General features: G+C 57.3%; 1 protein-coding gene across 1 annotated transcript in view; it reads left to right on the forward strand.

Moving 5' to 3' along the window:
* Positions 1-18,524, forward strand: part of PARVB (parvin beta) — an 88,587-nt gene that overhangs the window by 57,587 nt on the left and 12,476 nt on the right. The window contains exons 5-9 of the mRNA XM_069489550.1: positions 4,700-4,840; positions 6,085-6,200; positions 8,730-8,788; positions 11,639-11,658; positions 17,043-17,104. Coding sequence (XP_069345651.1) covers positions 4,700-4,840; positions 6,085-6,200; positions 8,730-8,788; positions 11,639-11,658; positions 17,043-17,104 — 398 coding nt within the window. The remainder of the gene's footprint in view (positions 1-4,699; positions 4,841-6,084; positions 6,201-8,729; positions 8,789-11,638; positions 11,659-17,042; positions 17,105-18,524) is intronic.

Below are 18,524 nucleotides of genomic sequence, written 5' to 3' on the forward strand. Positions count from 1 at the left end.
GATGGCTAGGGTCGTGGCTTGAGCAACTGGTGAGTGAGAAATCCCTTGGCGTAGGGTGGGGGTCGGGACTGAGGATCTCGGTGCCACATGTAAGGTGGAGATGCCCGTCCTAGTGGAGTCGCTGCTGGGCACACGGGCCGGGAGCCTGGGCTGCTGTGTAAACGTGGAGCCCGCAGCACCGAGATGGTGTTTGACACCGTGGGGCTGAATGCCTTCACCTGGAGAATGTGTTCCAACTTTGTCATTTGGCTGAATGCCAAATGGCTGAGAATTAAAATTTATATTTGGCTAAGGTGAAAATCGTGTCTTAGAATGAGCTCCCGGGGTACCAGAATAAATCTGAAATGTTAATCGAGATTGTTTCATAATTATCACAATCTTATAAAAAAGTTAGTGGTCAGAGTTTAGATATTTTACATCGCAGCGTCAGTACAGTCATTCTCAGCACTGTCGGATGCTAGCTGCTCTCAAGGTCTCAAGCCAGACACACGATGACAGACACTCGCTTTCCGCCAGGAAGCCTGGAGGAGCACATCGATCTTTAGCTGGTGCTGTCTGAAAGGACACTGCTAATGGTGACGCTTCTCCTGGCTTGTCGGTTCTTCTTCCCCCCTCAGAGTGATTATGATAGAGACTTACCTCCTCTCCACACTTGTGCTTGAAGACACTCGTACTCGCTGTTGGCGATGATGTTCCTGTATTGAAGCAGTCCCTCAGACTGGTGCGTTAGCTGAAGCAGATACCTTCTGATATTTCCAGAAGCAAACTTGAGTGTTGTGTTCACTTACACTTTTTATTTCTGATGCTTTCTCATGTACCTGTGGCTTCTCCCACCCAATCACTTCAAGTAATGTGTCCCTGTGTGTAGAGCCTTATATACAGCAGTGTGGCTGTGGACCTGGCCCTCAGGATCACAGCACAGGCTCTAAATTTGCATCTGCATCTTAGCCATGGTTACCTGTCCACAATGCCGGCGCTTTCCTTGGAGTTGAATGACAGGGGCATTGTTAGAGCAAGTATCCGTCCCTCTCAAGGCACATCCTTTTGGTCCCCTCTTCAGTTAGCCCCAGCAAATGCAGTCCTCACCCTGAGGTTGCTGTGATTGTGAATCCTGCTACATCAGTTTTGTTACCTGTGAAGTATAACACGAGGCTTCCTTTGGCTCAGGCAGCCTTTTTATCATGGAGCAGCTGCTGTTCTGTCTCATTTGAATATCTCACATAAGTACTTGAGAAAGCAGTTCTAACATCTCTTGTATGTCAAGTGGTTTGACATGACACATTGAGAAAAAGAAAAATGGAAGAGAATATGCAGATATTAACAACATCAAAATGTCTTGCCTGGTTGTGTGAATGATGCTGTTAAACTGACAGGAGGTAAGAGTAATCTATGTAATCACGTGGTCCTTGAGTCCAGAGATGCCAAGAATGGCACTGATGTAGGCATTCAGCTCTTCGGCTTTCCAAAGGCATCTGTGCATCACTAGTAGAGAAGAGGTCTGAGCCCTGGGCCCTGGGCTGTCAGCCGCCAGTCGTCAGGAAGACGAAGTACCAGCAAAGGAGTCTGACCACATCAGCCACGAGGGAGGGGGACCAGAGGAGTGTTGCATCTGGGAGGGACAGAGGAGAAGGTGTTTCAAGGGGGTGGGAGTGAGTGGGGTGAAGGCAGAGAGCAGACCCCTGGGTTTGGCCACGTGGAGGTTGCCCAGGGTGAGTCGCCAGCGGGACCCCAGGTGAGGCCCTCTTCTTGAGAGGAGATTCTGGAAGCAGCTGCCAGGTTCTCTGCTGCATGCCGGGCTTCTGTGGGTGCAGCGTCACTCTCAAGGTAGGTTGTGTGTGGCCAGAGTGAAGGTGCCCGTGCTAGGAGCTGCGGGAGCTCCTGGGGGGCTGTTGCCCTGGACACACCCTCTCCCCGCAAGCTCAGGCCCTTCCTCATACGTGTTCACAGCCCCGTATTTGGCCATCACCACAGTCACCTGCCACACGTGGGAATCTGCCCCACCTTTCTGTGTCTCTCTGCGCTAGGAAGACAGAGGTCCTGGCCACGACAAAGCCCTGAGCGGCTCCTGTGACCCCATCAGTGAGCACAGTGATTCTGGTGATGTGGGCCACCAAGTACCTTATTCTCGGTCACACAGGAGAGTCACCAAAGACCCAGCCCGAGGCAGCACCCGGGTACGGCCAGTCTCCTTGGTCTCTGTTATGGGCTAAGTTGTGTCCCCCCAAAATGCGTGTGTTGAAGTCCTGATCTCCATGCCTTGGAATGTGACCACGTTGTCGAACCCCAAATTCAGGCTCGTGTACCCTATGCGCTGCTAAAGCCAAACACTGTGACATTTGGAGATGGAGAAAGGTTTATTTGATTGGCCAAAGTGAGAAAACAGGAGAGCAGAGTCTCTCAGAGTTGTCTTAACAAGAGATGAAGTCGGGAGCTTATGTGTGGCTCGGGAAGGAGGGAGGGGGGCTTCGGGGAACCAAGGGGGAAAGTCTGTATTGTTTTTCATCTCAGATAACACCTTGAGGAACCAGGCTTCTGGGCATCAGCAGCCAGTTGCAGCTTTCCTAAGGGCATTTGTTCCTTCTGCAGAGCACACTCACAGATTGTCCTGTGACCCCGGAGTTACCTCTCCTACCTGACGAAGAAACAGCGCATCAGCGGTTAATGACTGCTGGGAGAACAAGCTCCTGGGCAGGAAGTGAGCAGTTGACATGCACGAGCAAACCAGGGCCTGGTGATTTTACATCATTTGTCATTAAGAAAATTCTGGGGTACTAAAATCTCAAGGGGCCTGGCAACAACTGTATTTGGGGACAGGGCCACTAAAGAGATCATTAAGTTAAAATGAGGTCATATGGGGGCCCTAATCAATAGGAATGGGGTCCTCATAAGAAGAGGAGATTAGGGGACACACTCACAGAGGGACGACCACGTGAGGACACAGGGAGAAGATGGCATCTGCAAGCCCAGGAGAAAGGTTTCAGGAGGAACCAGCCTTGCCAACACCGTGATCTTGGACTCCTGGTCTCCGGGACTGAGAACATGAGTTTCTGTTGTCGCTCAGTTTGTGCTGCTTTGTTAGGGTGACCGCAGCCAACTGAACAGCTTCCTTCCCTTCTCCGTGGACTCTTCCTCCTCCACCCCACGTGATGGGCTGTGCTTAGTCTGCAGGGCTGGCTGGTGGCGGGGCCGGTAGGGGTGTGCCAGGTCCCCCATCTCTCCTGGGGGCCACCTAGCTCTCTACGACCCTGTCTCCCCCCTTCCTTCTCCAAGGGCGCCTGCTCTGCCCTGTCCTCGGCCGTTGAACACCCGTGGGGCCCGCTTGCCGTGTGTGCGCAGGGTGTTCACGCAGACAGCTGTGAACGACTCCGCTAGATGCTGTGAGGTGCAGACGGAGGGATCAGAATGTGTAAATGGGAGCCCTTTCCATTCCCTGGCAGGATGTGTCTTGTTGGGTCGCTTTGTGCTTCCTCTCGCACTCCCACGTCTCAATCTGACGTCATTAGGTGCGTCTGTGCCGCGTCCAGCACCCAGGACGGTGCCTGGCACATAGTAGGTGCTCAGTAACTGTTCTGTGAGCAAAGTGAATGAATGATTGAAGGGGTTTCCCAAGCCCGGGAGGCATTGGTGTGTAATTATACTATCCCAAGGGGGCTACCAAAGCTGTTTTCCTTCTCATGGAGGGAGGGGAGGCCGCGGGGAAGGCTGTGTCGAAGCTCCGGGGTCCCCCTAAAACGCTGTAAACCGGGTTTTGTGCTGGGGTCACGTGCCAAATGCAAACCCTGTTTGTGACCAGCCCAGACTTGATTGCTTTAATGGCCTCCCCTCCGCGCTGTGCCGAAGGCTCTGTGCCAAGCGCTTTGTAATCGCCCTCCCGGTGAGTCCTCTCCTGTGGCTGTGATGCGTGTGTGACGTTGCTGTTGCTTTTGTCTTGCAGAGATCTGTCGGGAGTCTTAGAATGAAAGAGTGGAGGGGGAGACCGGATCCGTCTGCGTCTGCCGTACTGCCCTTCCGCAGGCGGGGGTTGGGGGGGGGGTCGCGGGCTGGGGGCTGGTGCTGCCGGCACCACCTCTGGCAAGGGGAGGCTGAGGGACGCGGCCGCTGGGCCTCAGTCCCGGTAATTGAATCTTGAGCAGACGTGAGGGCTCCCGCCTGGGCTGCCCGAGATTGCTTCCTGCTCACCGTGGTGATGAAATAGCGGCGAGTTCTGTGACTGTCTAATCAAACTTCTCATTGTGCTGTCAGAATGTTAGAGAAGCACGACTGGGAGCCTCAGGTGTGTAGGGAGGCGGAAGGCGACTTCTGAGACCGTTTTTTATTATCTTTGTCAAAGTCTTCCCCCTCTGGGACCCGCTGGGACAGGTCCCACCTCCCTGCCCGCGCTCCCTCTCCTCCCAGGTAGCTCCCTGCCTCCGGCTGCATCTCCGATTATTTTTCCCATTTTCTGTGCATAGAATGTTCCCAAGTGTGACACCAGTTCTATCCTGCGTTCTTCTCCCCTTTTCATTCTGGGGTAGTTTCCTAAGGGTTCTGAACATCCTGAAAGTTCAGAGTTCCTTGGCTCAGCCTCAAGAAAAGCCCCCGTTGTCGTGTGCAGCTCTGCTCCACCTTGGGGACCTCACTCCAGCCAGGCCACGGGGGCTCCGGGTCCCTCCGGCACGTTCTGACCCTCTGCCTCTTGCCCTTGTCCTTCTCGTTGCAGAAAAGCTGGCAGACTGCAAGCTGAACGTGGCCGAGGTGACCCAGTCCGAAATAGGGCAGAAGCAGAAGCTGCAGACGGTTCTGGAAGCGGTGCACGACCTGCTGCGGCCCCACGGCTGGGTGCTGCGGTGGAACGTGGACTGTGAGTGCCACGACGGCGGGCGTGGGGGCAGTGTCTGGAGGGAGCCTGTCCCCCAACACTCGTCACTGACGTCCGCCATTGACATTCATCATCGAGTCTCACTTTGCATTTTAAAAACCGATTCACCTCCTGCTCTGTGTGAAAAGCAGGAGAGGACAAGGGTTAGGGAGCTCGTGGAAAAGGGACTGAGTCACACTGTGATTCTGTTCCTCTCATGCTCAGCACAGAGAGGGTGGATTGGGGACCTCCAGAGGCAGAAGCAGCCCTATGGGATTCTGGCTGGGACTCAGCCCCAGATACCAATGGCAGCAACACCCGGTGAGCTGTTTTCTGATGACCCTCTGGAATGAGTCACAGAGCTGGCTGGCTGGCATTAGGAGTATGTGACGTTGCAATATTCCCAGCCAAGACATGAACCCGAAAGGTGAAAAACCTAAACCAGGAGAAGCTGGAAAGATCTCCTCTGTCCTGGCCGCCCCTGCCCCACTCCTTAACCTTGAATTGGGGCTGTCAGGGTGTGGCTTCAGAGCCCTCACTGCCGGCCAGGGACCTCTGTGGTCTGCGGCGCTTTGGGGACAAGACCGTGGAGCTTGGCCCTGTACCTGGTTTCTTGGTGTCGAGACCTCGGACAGACCCAAGCTGCTTTATGGGTTGCCGGGATTGTCCGTGTGAAATCAGGTGCCTTCTAAACTGTAAAGCCCCACAAAACAGCGGGCACTGTGACCAAGCCTTAGTCCACATGCTGAGGAAGAGAGGGGACGGACGTGGGCAGGGCAGGAGTTAACGTCCGACGTCCCCAGAGCAGCATTCGCCCTTGACAGCCTGCCCTCGTCCTCACGGCCCCCTGCACAGGGGCAGGACTTGTTAGTGCCAAAGATAACACGCATTATGGTGATGGGTAAGTGCCGTGACCTGGTTTTCATGATCTTCCCCTTCTGTTGTGCTGACTGTACCATCCGCATAGTCCTGCTCCTTCTCACCAACCAATTTACTGCTGTTAAAACCATTATGCTGTTAAAATCATTATGCTTTTAAAAGTAGGCACACAAGTCGCCATAGGCCAACAGGAAGAAAAAATCAGAAACTAGAAACGAATCCTCCCAGGATGCCCATCAACTCTCTGAATTTTTCCAGGGCCCTTCTGTCCTTGCCTCCCCGAGGTCTGGTTTAGACGCGGCGGCCGTGGGCTCAGGCTGCTGTGGAGCCGGGCCTGACGCATCTGCCTCTTCCCTCCCCGCCCAAAGCAATCCACGGCAAGAACCTGGTGGCCATCCTGCACCTGCTGGTCTCCCTGGCCATGCACTTCCGTGCCCCGATCCGCCTCCCCGAGCACGTCTCCGTGCAGGTGGTGGTCGTGCGGGTGAGTAGAACCCCGAGGCCGGCCTGCGGGGGGCTCTCGGGAGGCGGCGTGACTTTCCTCCTGCAGTTTTCCGGCCCCTTCTGCCCTCCCCGCCCCAGAAGCCAGCGTTTATTTTTCCCCCTTGACAGAGTGTGTGTCTCACCCTGGTTTCGAGATAATGGTTTTAGCAGGAACAATGGCGTTGATTTGATTTGAGGAGAGGCGGAACCAGGCCAGGAGGGTGTTGAGGTTTAATTTTCCACGTTTTTGAAAAGAATATTCATTTCTCTCTGAAGCCAACTGGCGGGAATTTGGTCGCTTTAATGTGCTTATTGCTCGTTGGAGGAGGAGAGACCAGCAGTAGGAAGCAGATGCGCCAACGGCAGCTTCTCTGTGTTAGCGCCGTCACGCCCCGTCCTCTCTTGTTCTGGGTCCGTTTCTCTTGATTCACTTGCAGAAACGGAGCCAGGGCCCAGGGTCCTTCTAGCAGACGCGACGTGGGGTTACCTTTCTCTGGCTGTTTCCTTCCTGTAAGCGGACAGGCGCTGCCTGGGGTTCGTGTACGGTGCGGGTCAGTAAACCTGCACCGGGCACCTGCTCCACACCCAGCTGCCACGCAGGCTCCTGGGGACACTGAACGGGGAAAACATGCTCAGGGCCTGAGGAGCAACTGCCAGAGAGTTGAGGTCACGCTCAAAACCCGGACGTCTCAAGTGTTTATATTGCTGGAGACATCTGGCCCCACTCCCTTCTCTGGTTTTTAAACTTATCAGTCCTGTGGTCTCTGTGGTCTGCGAGGACCTGGCTGGACCTGTGTTTTCCGAAGCTGTTCTGACCCCTCCGCTGCGCCGGGAGCTCAGACTTGACCTGCCAGGAATGCCGCGTTCTGGCAACAGGCGAGGGCCACCCGCCATTTCTCTGCGTTTCCTTCCTAAGGAGGACGTCTGTGGTTGGCGGTGGGGACTCGAGGGCCGGGGGCCATGCCTGCGGCCCTGGTCTTGGACGCTCGCTTGCAGGCATTGCCTGGAAAGGCTTCCCGAGGACACCCGGGAATGTGGTTCCCAACCCTGCCTGCGTCAGACTGGGGCCCCAAGAGTGCTCTGCGGGCTCCACGTCCAGGGTGTCTCCTTTCAGGCTTGCGCTCGCGTCCAAGACAATCTGCTGGGCTCGCGGGAGGTTTCGCTGACCCGGGCAAGCGCTCACTGGTGCTTCTGCCTTAACCGGGGCTAGAGGAGGAATCTTCGGCCCATGCCCTAGGTGGAATGAAACGGGGAGAGGAGGTCCCGGCAACTGCTGGACGTCATGCCTCAGACCTGAGGGCTGCCTCTGTCTTCCCCTGCAGTCCCCTGAGCTATCCTCTACCTCTGGGCTACTCGGGTGACTGGTTGTCCAACCCAAGATGGGGCTGTGCAAGGACTGTGGCATTTTGTGGGTGGAAGGAGTGAAGGGAAGGGCCTTGTTTACCACCTCGCATGTGGCCTTGGGCAGATCACTTGATTTCACTGAGCTGCAGTGATTTCTCCCATAAAATTGAGATTATAGTAAGGTAGGAGGATCGCTTGAGGTCAGGAGTTCGCAACCAACCTGAGCAAGAGTGAGACCCCGTCTCTTCTAAAAATAGGAAAATTGGCTGGGTGTCGTGGCATACTCTTGTAGTCCCAGCACTGGGGAGGCTGAGGCAGGAGGATTGCTTGAACCCAGGAGTTTGAGTGCTGTGAGCTACAATGACGCCACTGCATTCTTGCCCAGGCTACAGAGCAAGACCCTGTCTGAAAAAACAAAAAAACCTTAAAGGACCAGACACGTATTCCTGCACAATCATGGGAGACAGGTCTGAAATCACGGGTCTGCAGGGCTGTGCTCCTTCTGAAGGCCCTGGGGGAGGGTCCTTCCCGGCCTCTTCCAGCTTCTGGGGTGGCCGCCAGTCCTTGTGCTCTTGGCTTGTGGCTGCGTCTCTCCGACCTCTGCCTCCCTCGACACGTGGTCTCTGTGTTTCTGGATCTATTTTCTCTTCTGATGAGGACGTGAGTCACATTGGATTTAGGGCTCACCATAACCCATGAGGCCTCGTCTTAACTAGCACGTGCAAAGATTGTCTCCGGGTGACATCCCAGTCTAAGGTTCTGGGTGGTTGTGAGTACTGGGGACCCTGTTCAGTCCCGGGCATGTCATTATGTCGTCAGCTGCTTCCCTGTCATAATCAGGATTACATGCCTGACCTCTCCCAGCTGCGCGATGTAGAGGGTCCCTTTCGAGAATCCTGAGCTGGGGCATTTGTCCTGAGACCCCCACAGACGCCAGCTCTCAGGGCAATGTGGAGGACAGCGGGTGGTGGGGGAAGCTTGCAGCGGCTGAAAGGCCCCCATGGTCACCTGGGGTGCACCTGCCGGGCGTGGCGGGGCTGTCGGTCTTCTGTGCTCTCCTGTGAGATGGTCTCCTGGCCCCAGGGCCGTCCGCGCGCAGCTTTGACGACCCTGTCAGTATGTCCTTCCTCCTCATCTCGATGCCTGCCTGCTTTTTGTATTAATTTGTTTATTTTGGGGTTTTCAGAAGCGGGAAGGCCTGCTGCATTCCAGCCACGTCTCGGAGGAGCTGACCACAACCACGGAGTAAGTGGACACGCCGTCCGCCCTTCCAGGCCCTGCTGCCGCTTCAGCCAGGGACGTCGCGCGTGGGGGTCTGTTTCCTGCTCGTGTCCCCTGATCTTAGGCTGAGATTTTCATTCAGGCCTCCGCCCTGGTTTTCCTTCCTCCACATGCTTTCTTCGAGGTTTTTAACGTTAGAACCAAGTAGTCTTCCTTATTTTTTGTTTCTTATTTTAGAAGGTGAGCTTTAAGCATGTTGCAGGGAGGGGTGGGCAGGGGGAGAGCTTGAGAAAGGGTTTAGGGGGTTACAGAGACCTGTCATCCACGGGGGGTGGGGGGCTGCATGTCTGAACTAACAGATGTTGCCGAGCCACCTCTTGTCTCCTAGAGAAAGCCAGAGGGTAAGGGTTAAGAAGTCTGAAAACCTTCATATGTGTTGAAAACAGTAAATCAAATAGTATATGTTGTGTGTGGGCTTTATGAGCCCTTATGACACCCTGTTAAGGCTCTATAAAATTCACTGCATTTGTGCCTCGACTGAATCTGCTTCAGATGAAATAGAACATTTAGAAATTAACTGTCTCAGCCAACCCACCAGCTCAGTTCCCGGAGTGATTAGTTACTGTGTCACGAATTCAAAAATTGGAGCTGACACAGGAAACCGCTCACGGCGCTCCAGTCCAGCTGTTGAAACTGCTGAGACGCTGGTGTGCGGTCGGACGCACGTGCACAGGCCCACTCGGGCCTCCCCGTCTGCCCCGAGCCGCGGAGGGAACGAAGAGCTGGGGGAGGGAGGATGAGGAAGGTGGTTCTGCGCACACAGTGGGCCTTTGGCAGCCGCTCAGCCGTTTAGCAGTAAAAGGGCGGCTTGGCAGGAACTGAGACTGGGCTGGTGTCGTAGTTGTCTGTGTTGTATAACAAATCACCCCCCAAAGCCACGTGGCTTTAAACGATAGCCATTTCGTTTTCTGCTGCAATTCTGTCGGTCAGCAGTTTGGGCAGGGCTCAGCTGGGTGGTTCTTGGGCTATTCCCACTCGGGCTCACTGGTGTGACTGCAGACATCCGCAGGCCCGAGTGGGGCTAGGGGGCTGAGATGGCACTAGGTGCTGGCCTCCCCCACGAGTCCTCCCTCCTCCTGGAGCTGGTGTCTTCCCAGGGTGCCCTCAGGGTTCCGAGAGTCCAGTGCAGCTGCAGTCTTGGGTTCCCACGCCATGTCCTCACTTCTGTGGGTCGGAGCAAGTCCAGGTTGTCGTGGGTCAGGGTGGGAAAGACTCCACCTCCTGACGCAGAAGTGGCCCCCACACTGCAGCGGGGCGGACGTGCTGCCATGGGAAGAAGCCGGGGCCGTCTTTGCATTCTCCCACAGGGGAGCGTGCGGAAGGAGGGGAGCAGGGAGTCGGGAGCTCTGCTGACATCCTGGTCCAGAGACAGTCGGGGAACAGGAGTGGGTGGGAGAATGGCCTCAGCAATTCCCCAGCAGCAACCGCAGGCAGCGGGTTCTGTGTGCCAGGCACCGTGCGGGGCGGCCAGAGATGCTGAGAGGCCTGTTAGACGCAGGTCTACTCCTCCAGGGCTGCCTGTCACGCTGACGAGAAAGAACGTATCCACAGAAACGTAAAATCCAGCACGGGGGGCGTGTGGACGTGCCACGGGGCCCTCCTGGATTTTCAGGAGGAGGGAGTGCCCCGAAGTCAGGGCTGGGGGGACTGCGGTGGAAGCCGCCTCAACTGGGCTCCAGACAGCCCTGAGCCTCGAAGGACAGAGCTGCGATTTTCCAGCTCTGAGTGGGCGTCACTCTGCTGGCTGGGGTCAGGGAGAGACTGGCGGTGACCTCCAGGCTGATGCCCCAGGTCAGTCCTCTTGGCTCATCCCACAATCCTGGTCTCCTGGGTCCCGATTGCTATCTCCTGTCCCTTTCCCTCCTGTGGCCGCAGAGGATCTGCCGGAGCCTCTGAATCGTCGGGTGTCTGCTGAGAACCACTTACCATCCAAAGATCCACATTCAGTTTCTTAAGGTGTCATCGCCACCTCCTGTCTAGTCTCAGTGTTCCCACTTCACTTTCTAGAGGCAGCTGTGAGTGAGGTCACCTCCTCTAGGAAGCCCTCCAGTTTGCCAAGCCAGGAGAGCTTGGCTTCCTGTTTGTTCCCGTAGTGTCTCAGCACATGTGGTCCGTTTTGAAATACTGGCTTCTGAATCTCTCTCACCACCAGGCGTCCCAGGGGCAGGGGCCACGGGGTATTAATTTCTGTATCTCCAAAGCCTGCACATAGGAGGGGCTCAAGGCAGTGTTTGTTAAATAAGATGGAGCCAAAGAACTTGTCCCAGAGGGATTTGGGAATGAAATCCAGCTTTCCCGGCCTCTCAGGAAGGCAGTGTGTGTAAGGGAACTGTGCACCCAGGCTCTGGCCATCTTTAAGGACAACCTAGTTGTTGTGTCCCTTGTGCCAGAAATCCGGGCCTGGCCTGTGGCTCTTTTAGGATCCTTTAGGTTCACGAGTCCCTGAAAGCGCGTTGTGTTTCCTCGCTGGAACGTGACGCTTGGCAAGTCTGCGGCCCCGCGTTTGAGGTTCGGGGTTCCACGGCTGCCGGGAGACCTGTCGTCTGACAGACTCTTCTCCGTGTTAACAGCTCTCAGGGTCTAAGTGCCTCTTCTCCAAATGGCATTAAAGGGCTGGTTCCTGTGCAAACAGTGATTTGCTGCTGATTTTGTGCAAGCATTAATAATCCACACAAGCACCTCTCGTTCGTAATTAGAGCAGGACAGAAAGTAGCAAAATGTGACTGGCATTGGTAGGGCGCCCCGCCATCCTCCCGCGCTGGGTTCAGCCGTGTCCGAGCGGCCGCTGACGACTCTCTGTGTTCTTGTTTGCAGGATGATGATGGGCCGGTTTGGTGAGTAGCCCCGGGGCCGGTGGTTGTGGCGGTGGGGGGTGTCTGAGGCGTGCTGGGGCTGCCCCGGGAAGCCCCGGTGTTGACGTTGCAGGGGAAGTGGGAGCCGGGTGGGTCTTGCTGCCCCCAGCAGTGCTGGAATCCTGGGGAATGTGGGTTTGTTTCTCAGAGCCGTGGGGGCTGGGTGGCGCTAGGAGGAGCAAGGTGGGAGGCTGGGTGGGCAGCGGAGGAGCAGGGTGTGCCTGGGACGTGGCTCCTGGTCGTGCTGTTGGAAACTGGGGCAGGAGGGAGGCGGGGTCAGCCCGAACACGGGGCATGACCAGCCAGGAGAGACGTTCCTTGTGGGATGGACGTCATGCCTGTATTTCCTACCTGAAAATCGCCAGTGTAGCAGACTTCTTAGAGTCAGGCAGCTGCAGCTGTGGACCCGGCGGATGACCTTTGGCCTGCCCCTTCACCTCTCTGCCCCTCATCTGTGAAATGGGAGTGTGAAGGGCTCTGCCTGGCAGGGCAGCTGAGGGACGAGGTGAGATGGCACACGTGAGCCCTGCTCAGCCTGGCCTGGCCCTCCTTAAGTGGGGTGTTCAGGGGCTGTTCCCAAAGAGGGGGTGATTATTCCCTCTCCGCCCTTCCCCCAGATGAAGCCTGGGACCCCATGCTCATCTCGGCAGGTGGAAGCCCCTGGCTGTCAGCCTGGGCCGGGCTCCCTGCTGTGGGAGCGTCGTGAAACGGAAAGCGCTCGAGCCCCCCAGCACCGCGTTCTCCAGCGAGCAGGGCGGGGAGAGCCGCTGTTAGAAGGAAAGGTGGAAACCAGGTAGAAGTCCCCCTGCCAGCCTGAGCTGCGGGGTCCGCTGGGTGGGGTGCCACCCGCCCTGAGTCCCACAGGGTGAGGATGGGGTCGAGTTGGCGTGGGGCGCTGTGACCCCACAGAGCTGACAGCCCACCACTGTCGCCACATACGGAGACCGGTTATGGCCCAAGTTCTGCAGGGCTTGAATTGAGAAAATGCAGTCATTTTGTGTCCCTGAGCTTTCTTTAGTAGATCTTAAGCTGTGCTGGGAAAATTCACGAGCTTTCACGATATATTTTCTTACGGAGCGATTCAGCCCTTTTTAACGTCTTTATTATTAAAAAACAAATAGAGGAAGAGGAAAGGGCAGCCTCCTGTTCACAGTTGCTGAGGAAGCATCCCCCCACCCTGTGTCTAGGTGGGGGCCGGAGTTGGGGGTGCAGGGCCCCCCTCTGTGACCTCCTTTCGTCCTTTCTTCACGGAGGAGGCTCAGATCCTCCCAGGTGTGAAGATGACAAGAGCGTGAGACCTCAGAGCGGTTTTGAGAGCCGTCTCTGGTTTTCTGTGGAGTTGTCACCGGTGTGTTTGGCTCAGGTCTCGTTGGGGATTTAGGGAAATCTAAAGAGAATCAGTTCAGTTCGCTTGGGGACACATAAGCCTCGAGCTGTGTGCGGCACCCAGGCCCAAGGGAGTGGAAGCCTGGCTGGGAACTGAGCTTATGAAACGCAAACAGGCCATTAGTCAGTGACGGGCAATTAGTTCCGCCCCCGGCTCTGCCGCCTCTGCTGACGCAAGCTCCGAAGTCTCCTGGTTACCCAGACCGGCACCCTCGGGCGCAGCAGGGCTTCTGGCCCGTGGCCCTCACCCGGGCAGCAGCGGCACGTCTTGTGGCTCCTGTCCATGTCACTCGCCCCTTCCAGCCCCCCTACCCTGCCAGGACCTGGCCGAGACACCCCGACGGCTGGAACCATCTCTTCCCTGGTGTGCGTCCCCCAAAGCAGCTAGTCCTGGGCCAGGATCCACCTGCGGCAGATCCCAGATGTTCCAGGAGCCCCCAGAGCACTAGGCAGACCCTCCTTGGCGAAAGTCTGGGCTTTGCTGGGAGCTATGTCCTGGGCCTCGTTTCACCCCTGAGCACTCTGAGCCAGGGAGGGACAGGGCTCTAGCTCTGTCCACCCCTGTCCCACTGGGAGAACGGGCTCCCCCAGCCCCTCCTGGCAGCACTGCTGTCCTGGCCGAGGTGGGTGAGGGGGCTTTCCTCTCCGTGGAAACGAGTCTCACAGGAGCTGGGGAGGTTGCAGCCTGGTCTCCATAGCAACGGGTTTGCTGGTTGCCTCTTCTCTCTGCAGGCGGCCCTGCCCCCTCCCCAGCTTCGCTGGCCCAGAGCCCCTTCCCGAGGTGGGAGGGGAGCAGGGGAGGACACGCTTTCCTCGTCCCCTCCTGCCTCTCTCCTTCATGGCTCTCCCGTTTCTGCCAATAGAGCTTGTTCTAGAAACTCCAGGTCGCTCTCACCAGCCCTGGTTCCGCACCTTCCTCACCCCTTGGGTGCAGGGGCAGCCAGCTCCTGAGCCTGCTCCGGGCTTTGGTGCACCTCCCTTTGTGCTTTCTGTCCCCTCTGCCCAGAATGCCCGCCCTCCTCTTCTCGCCCCAGCAAGCACCACTCAAACTGCAAGGCCTTTGTTCTCCCAGCCCTCGGGTGGTGGGCTCCAGACTCAAGTGCCTGCAGGGACCAGGCCGATAGCACGAGAGGAAAGCAGCTAGATTATAAAATGATAAATGGCGGCTGCCCCTGGGACACCCCAGCAAGCCCGCACCCCACCCCGAGGGCAGCTTGCTGAGGCCAGGTGGGCGCCGAGGCTCACTGGTCTTCAAGGGAAGCCAGATGTTCAGGACTTTGGACAAACCTTCCAATTTAAAATATGTTGACTCAAACCCAAGCTGAGCATCCTTGCGGGTTGAACTTGGGCAAATGCTGGCACACTCTGGTTGTTTTGGTCTCTCCCTGGGCTTCTCTTTTCTGGCACTTCCCGGTTGTGCCACACAGTTTACCCCTCCCCGGGCCTCCTCCCCAGCCTGGGCCCTTCCTGAGAGAGCGGAGCTGCTCCTTGTTTATCTCTGGCCGTCCCTGGAGCCTACGGAGAAGTCGGGTCCGGGGGCCCTTCGGGAGGGAGCTGCCAGGAGTGGGCTTGTCCCTCATCCACCGCCTTGCTAGTTCCTGCACCGGTGGTGGGCTCGGGCGGTCGGTGCTCCTGCCGGTGCTCCCACACTCGGGGAGGAAGTGGGTTTGCAGAGAAGGATTTGCCCAAAGTCACTAGATTTTAAGTCAAGCAACTGGGATTTGAACCTGGATCTATTTTCCTTCCCAAGGCTGAGCCCACCACAGAGGTGCAGTAAAGACTTGCCCAGGTTCTGTCACCAGAGCCCCCGGCCCCTCCCAGCCGTGTGGGCCGAGTGACAGTGCTCCAGGCCCCTGGGTGCAGGTGAGCGCGGCCTCCCCTCGTGGCACGACTCCGCCAGCCCAGCGGTGGCCCAGCTAAATATACCCCGGCTGACGTCAAGCGCTCTTCTGCTCCTGGGGTTTTTCTTATGCTGCATTTAAAGTTCGCGTCTTGCTCTGTAAAGATGTAGCTTTTTTCCTGGCCCCTTGGCAGACTGTCTTATTGAACATAATCTGACTTAGATGACTATAAAAATAATTCATAGCCGCCGCGTTAGCAAAGCTGGCACGTGTCAGGAGGGCGCATTCTGGTCAGTGTCGGTTTATTTAGGTGAAGGAAGCTTCCCTCCCCCCCCCAAACACACACACACACACACACACACACACACTTTCCTTCTCTCCCTTCCTCTTTGTTTCTCACCCCTTCCCCCCACCCCCACCCAAGGCCAAGGAAGGGCTGGGCTGGGGGTGTGCACTGCCTCCTGGGGTCCTGGCCCTTGGGCACCAAGCACTTTCCTTTCGGGGCATGGGAGGGCCAGGAAGCTTCCTGGTGGGGTTCCTGGCTTACTTGGGCCTGGCAATGGCCTTCTGTTTCCTTTTCTCCCTCCTTCCCTCTCCTTCAGGCTGGCCAGGTCCCTGGGCCACCCCTAGAGAGGCGGGAGAGTCTTTCTGCCCGACCCCACCCTGTTGGGGGGGCCCCCCAGTCCCCCAGGGCTCTGTGTTGGGGTTTGGGCCCAAACCTTGGCTGGTGACAGGGCCTCTCTGCCGGTCTCTCAGCACACGCTGCCCCCAGGAACCTCGAGGACATGAGGCCAGGGGCCCTGGGTCCCTTCCACATGCCCTGGTGCCACATCTCTGCCCCCATCCTGGAGACCTGAGCCCTCTGCTTGGGGTCCAGGCTGCAGCAGTCTCTGACCCACGTGCCTCCATGTGACGCCCCCATGGTAGCGGTCAGCTCTGGCTAGAACCAGGCGCCTGCCCCAGTCCGCCCCAGCCCTCCTCCTCCACGGGGAGCAGGGCCTCGGATTGGAGAGGGGAAGGGGTTATTCCTTGTTAATGTGGAGCGTGCCTGCGCGGCAGCTGGAGCAGGCCAGGGCTCACCGGAAGAAGGAAGATGGGCAGCAGGGAGGGGTGAGCTACCCATCCCTGAGGACAGCCCTGCGGAGGCGGACACCCCTGCGGAGGCGGACGCCCCTGGGAGGACTGCTGTGGACAGATTCTGGAGCACTTGTTCAGAGCACCCGCTGCTGACCCTTCACCATTCTGGGAGCCAGAGACAGGGCAGGGAACAAGCGGGACAGCAGTCCCAGCCATGAGGGGTGACGGTCCAGCAGTTGCATAGAGAGATGTCACATAGTGACAAGTAGTATGGAAAAAGTGCACCCGGGTAGGAGGACAACAGTGGGGGCAGGTGCCTCTCGGAGGAGGTGAGGTCCGAGAACAACCCGAAGGAAGCCAGGCAGTGTGGGCAGCAGGTGCAAAGGCCCTGAGGCGGCACGTGTCTGGCATGAGCAGGAGCAGCTGGAGGGCTGGGTGGGGGGGTGAAGTCGGGGAGGGTGGTTGTGCAGGAGGATGGCACTGAGCTGGGGGAGCCCATAGGGTTGGAGAGTTTGGGTTGGGCTGGAGGTGGGGAGACGGGGAAGAAAGGATCCAGGTTGTACTGGAAAGGGCTCCTCTGCCTGCTGGGGAGGATGGGTGAGCAGGGGTGAAGCTACTCCCAGGTGAGGGGCAGCGGGGGCACAGCCACAGTGGGGGCGGGAGTGGTGGGATTCACAGACAAGATTTGCTGGTGGACGAGCAGCCTGGGAACAGGGAGAATTCAGGACGCCCAAGTCCTAGGAGGTGGCCAGGGCCAATGTGCAGCTGCCGTCCGCGTATTTCACATGAAAAGCTAAAAACCCAGTGAAAAGGAGCCTCAGCAGCGTCCAGCCTGAGCTTCAACTGTATTGTTCGAAGCGTGCTAACTTCCTTGGCTTTGCCCGGACATGCCGTGAGAGGCAGCCTCAGCCCTGGCAGGAACTGAAAGGATCCCAGGCAGGCGTGCGTGTTGAGGCCGGACATCCCGAGGGGTCAGGAGCTGGCAGGTCCCTGGACGGCCAGGGATCGGGACAGCGCCGGGTGCCTCCATAAACCTCCGCGTCTCTCTTTGCATGTCCTCAGAGCGGGATGCCTTTGACACGCTGTTCGACCACGCCCCGGATAAGCTCAGCGTGGTGAAGAAGGTAAGTGGCGGTGCTGTCCTCTGGCTCCGGCTCTCTGGCAGCTCGGCGCCTGCTGGGAAGGAGGTGGGGAAGTGTTTGGAGTCTCTGAAATGTTTGCCACATGGATTGAAATGTAATTACAGTCAAAAACCTAACTACAGTGCATAAAATTAGCGCCTTTTAACTCAACATCTCTGCTCCCCGGGCATCCCCTGCCCACCCCTTCTCTGCTAAGTGAATTACCGAGCAGCAGTTCACTGTGACTCGAGGCCGTTTCTCAATGTGGAAATGTGTTTCCGCGTGTCAACCTGCGGGCGTGCCGGCCTCATTACCATGAAGCTGCACCGGCAGCCTGCCAGGTACACAGGCAGGCCGGGTGGCAGAACTGTCCTGTCCCTGGATTTGGGCTCCAGACAGAGGATGGGGCATTACCAGCCCAGGCAGCTGCTGGTCAACGTGTGGATGCAGAAGGACGCGGGAACCCAGGCTCCGGAGCCGGGGCTGGGAGCGACCAGCTCCCGGGGTCCTGTGGGAGGACTTGTTTCCACCCTCTGCACAGGGGCCGCCCATGCTTGCAGACGTCCCATTCAGGGAGGCCGCAGTGGGGCGGCTGCGTGTTTCTCTGCTGTGACGTCCGAAGCGCACTCTTTCTGCCCCGTGGCCCAGGGAAGGGAGTCCAGGCAGCTTCCCCAGACGGGTTTCTTAGCGCAGGACGTGTGAGAGCCTGTTGTGCGCTCCTCCACGAGGGGACGTGGTAGGAGGCATTTCCCAAACTGGTTTGTTGATGGCGGGATTTATCTGTTACTCTGGGGGTCGAACACACGCGTTCCCGTGGAACCCACTTTTGGAAAGTGGTTCAGGCTCAGATGATGAGGTCGTTAGATCTTGCAAGCATTTTGCAAAAGGCTGTTGGAACCACGCTAATGGTCCTTCTGGAATGGAGCCATTTTAGAGTCCTCGGGTCACGCGTGACATACTTGGAGCCTCAGAGTCCCCCACCCTCCCCTGTCACATCTGACCCCAGGGACCCTGACAGAATCAGTCCCTGGATGAATCTAATCCAGCTCCCCCACTTACCAGCTGTGTGCCAGCCTCAGTTTCCCCATCTGTCAGGTGGGGCAGAGACATTACCTACGTCTTAGGGGCGCTGTGAGGATGAATTGGGGTCCTGTCTGTGCCAGGGCTCGTGTGCAGTACAGAGTCACTGATAGCGCTGGACGTGAGGCAGCTTTTATCTTTCAGTAGATAATGATGTTGATTCACTTTTTGGAAAGACGTTTTGGGGACTGGGCCACCAGCGGGGAACAAGATAAAACCCTTTTATCTGCCTGATGGCTTCTCCCCTCTAGCCTGCCCCTCCTCAGCCCCCAGCCACCTCTGCAGGTCTCTCCTCGGACCACCCACTCCTAACACCCTCCCCTCCCCACAGAGGGTTCTAGAT

This window comes from Eulemur rufifrons, chromosome 16 (genome assembly GCF_041146395.1).
Source record: "Eulemur rufifrons isolate Redbay chromosome 16, OSU_ERuf_1, whole genome shotgun sequence".
In the NCBI taxonomy this organism is placed as follows: Eukaryota; Metazoa; Chordata; class Mammalia; order Primates; family Lemuridae; genus Eulemur; species Eulemur rufifrons.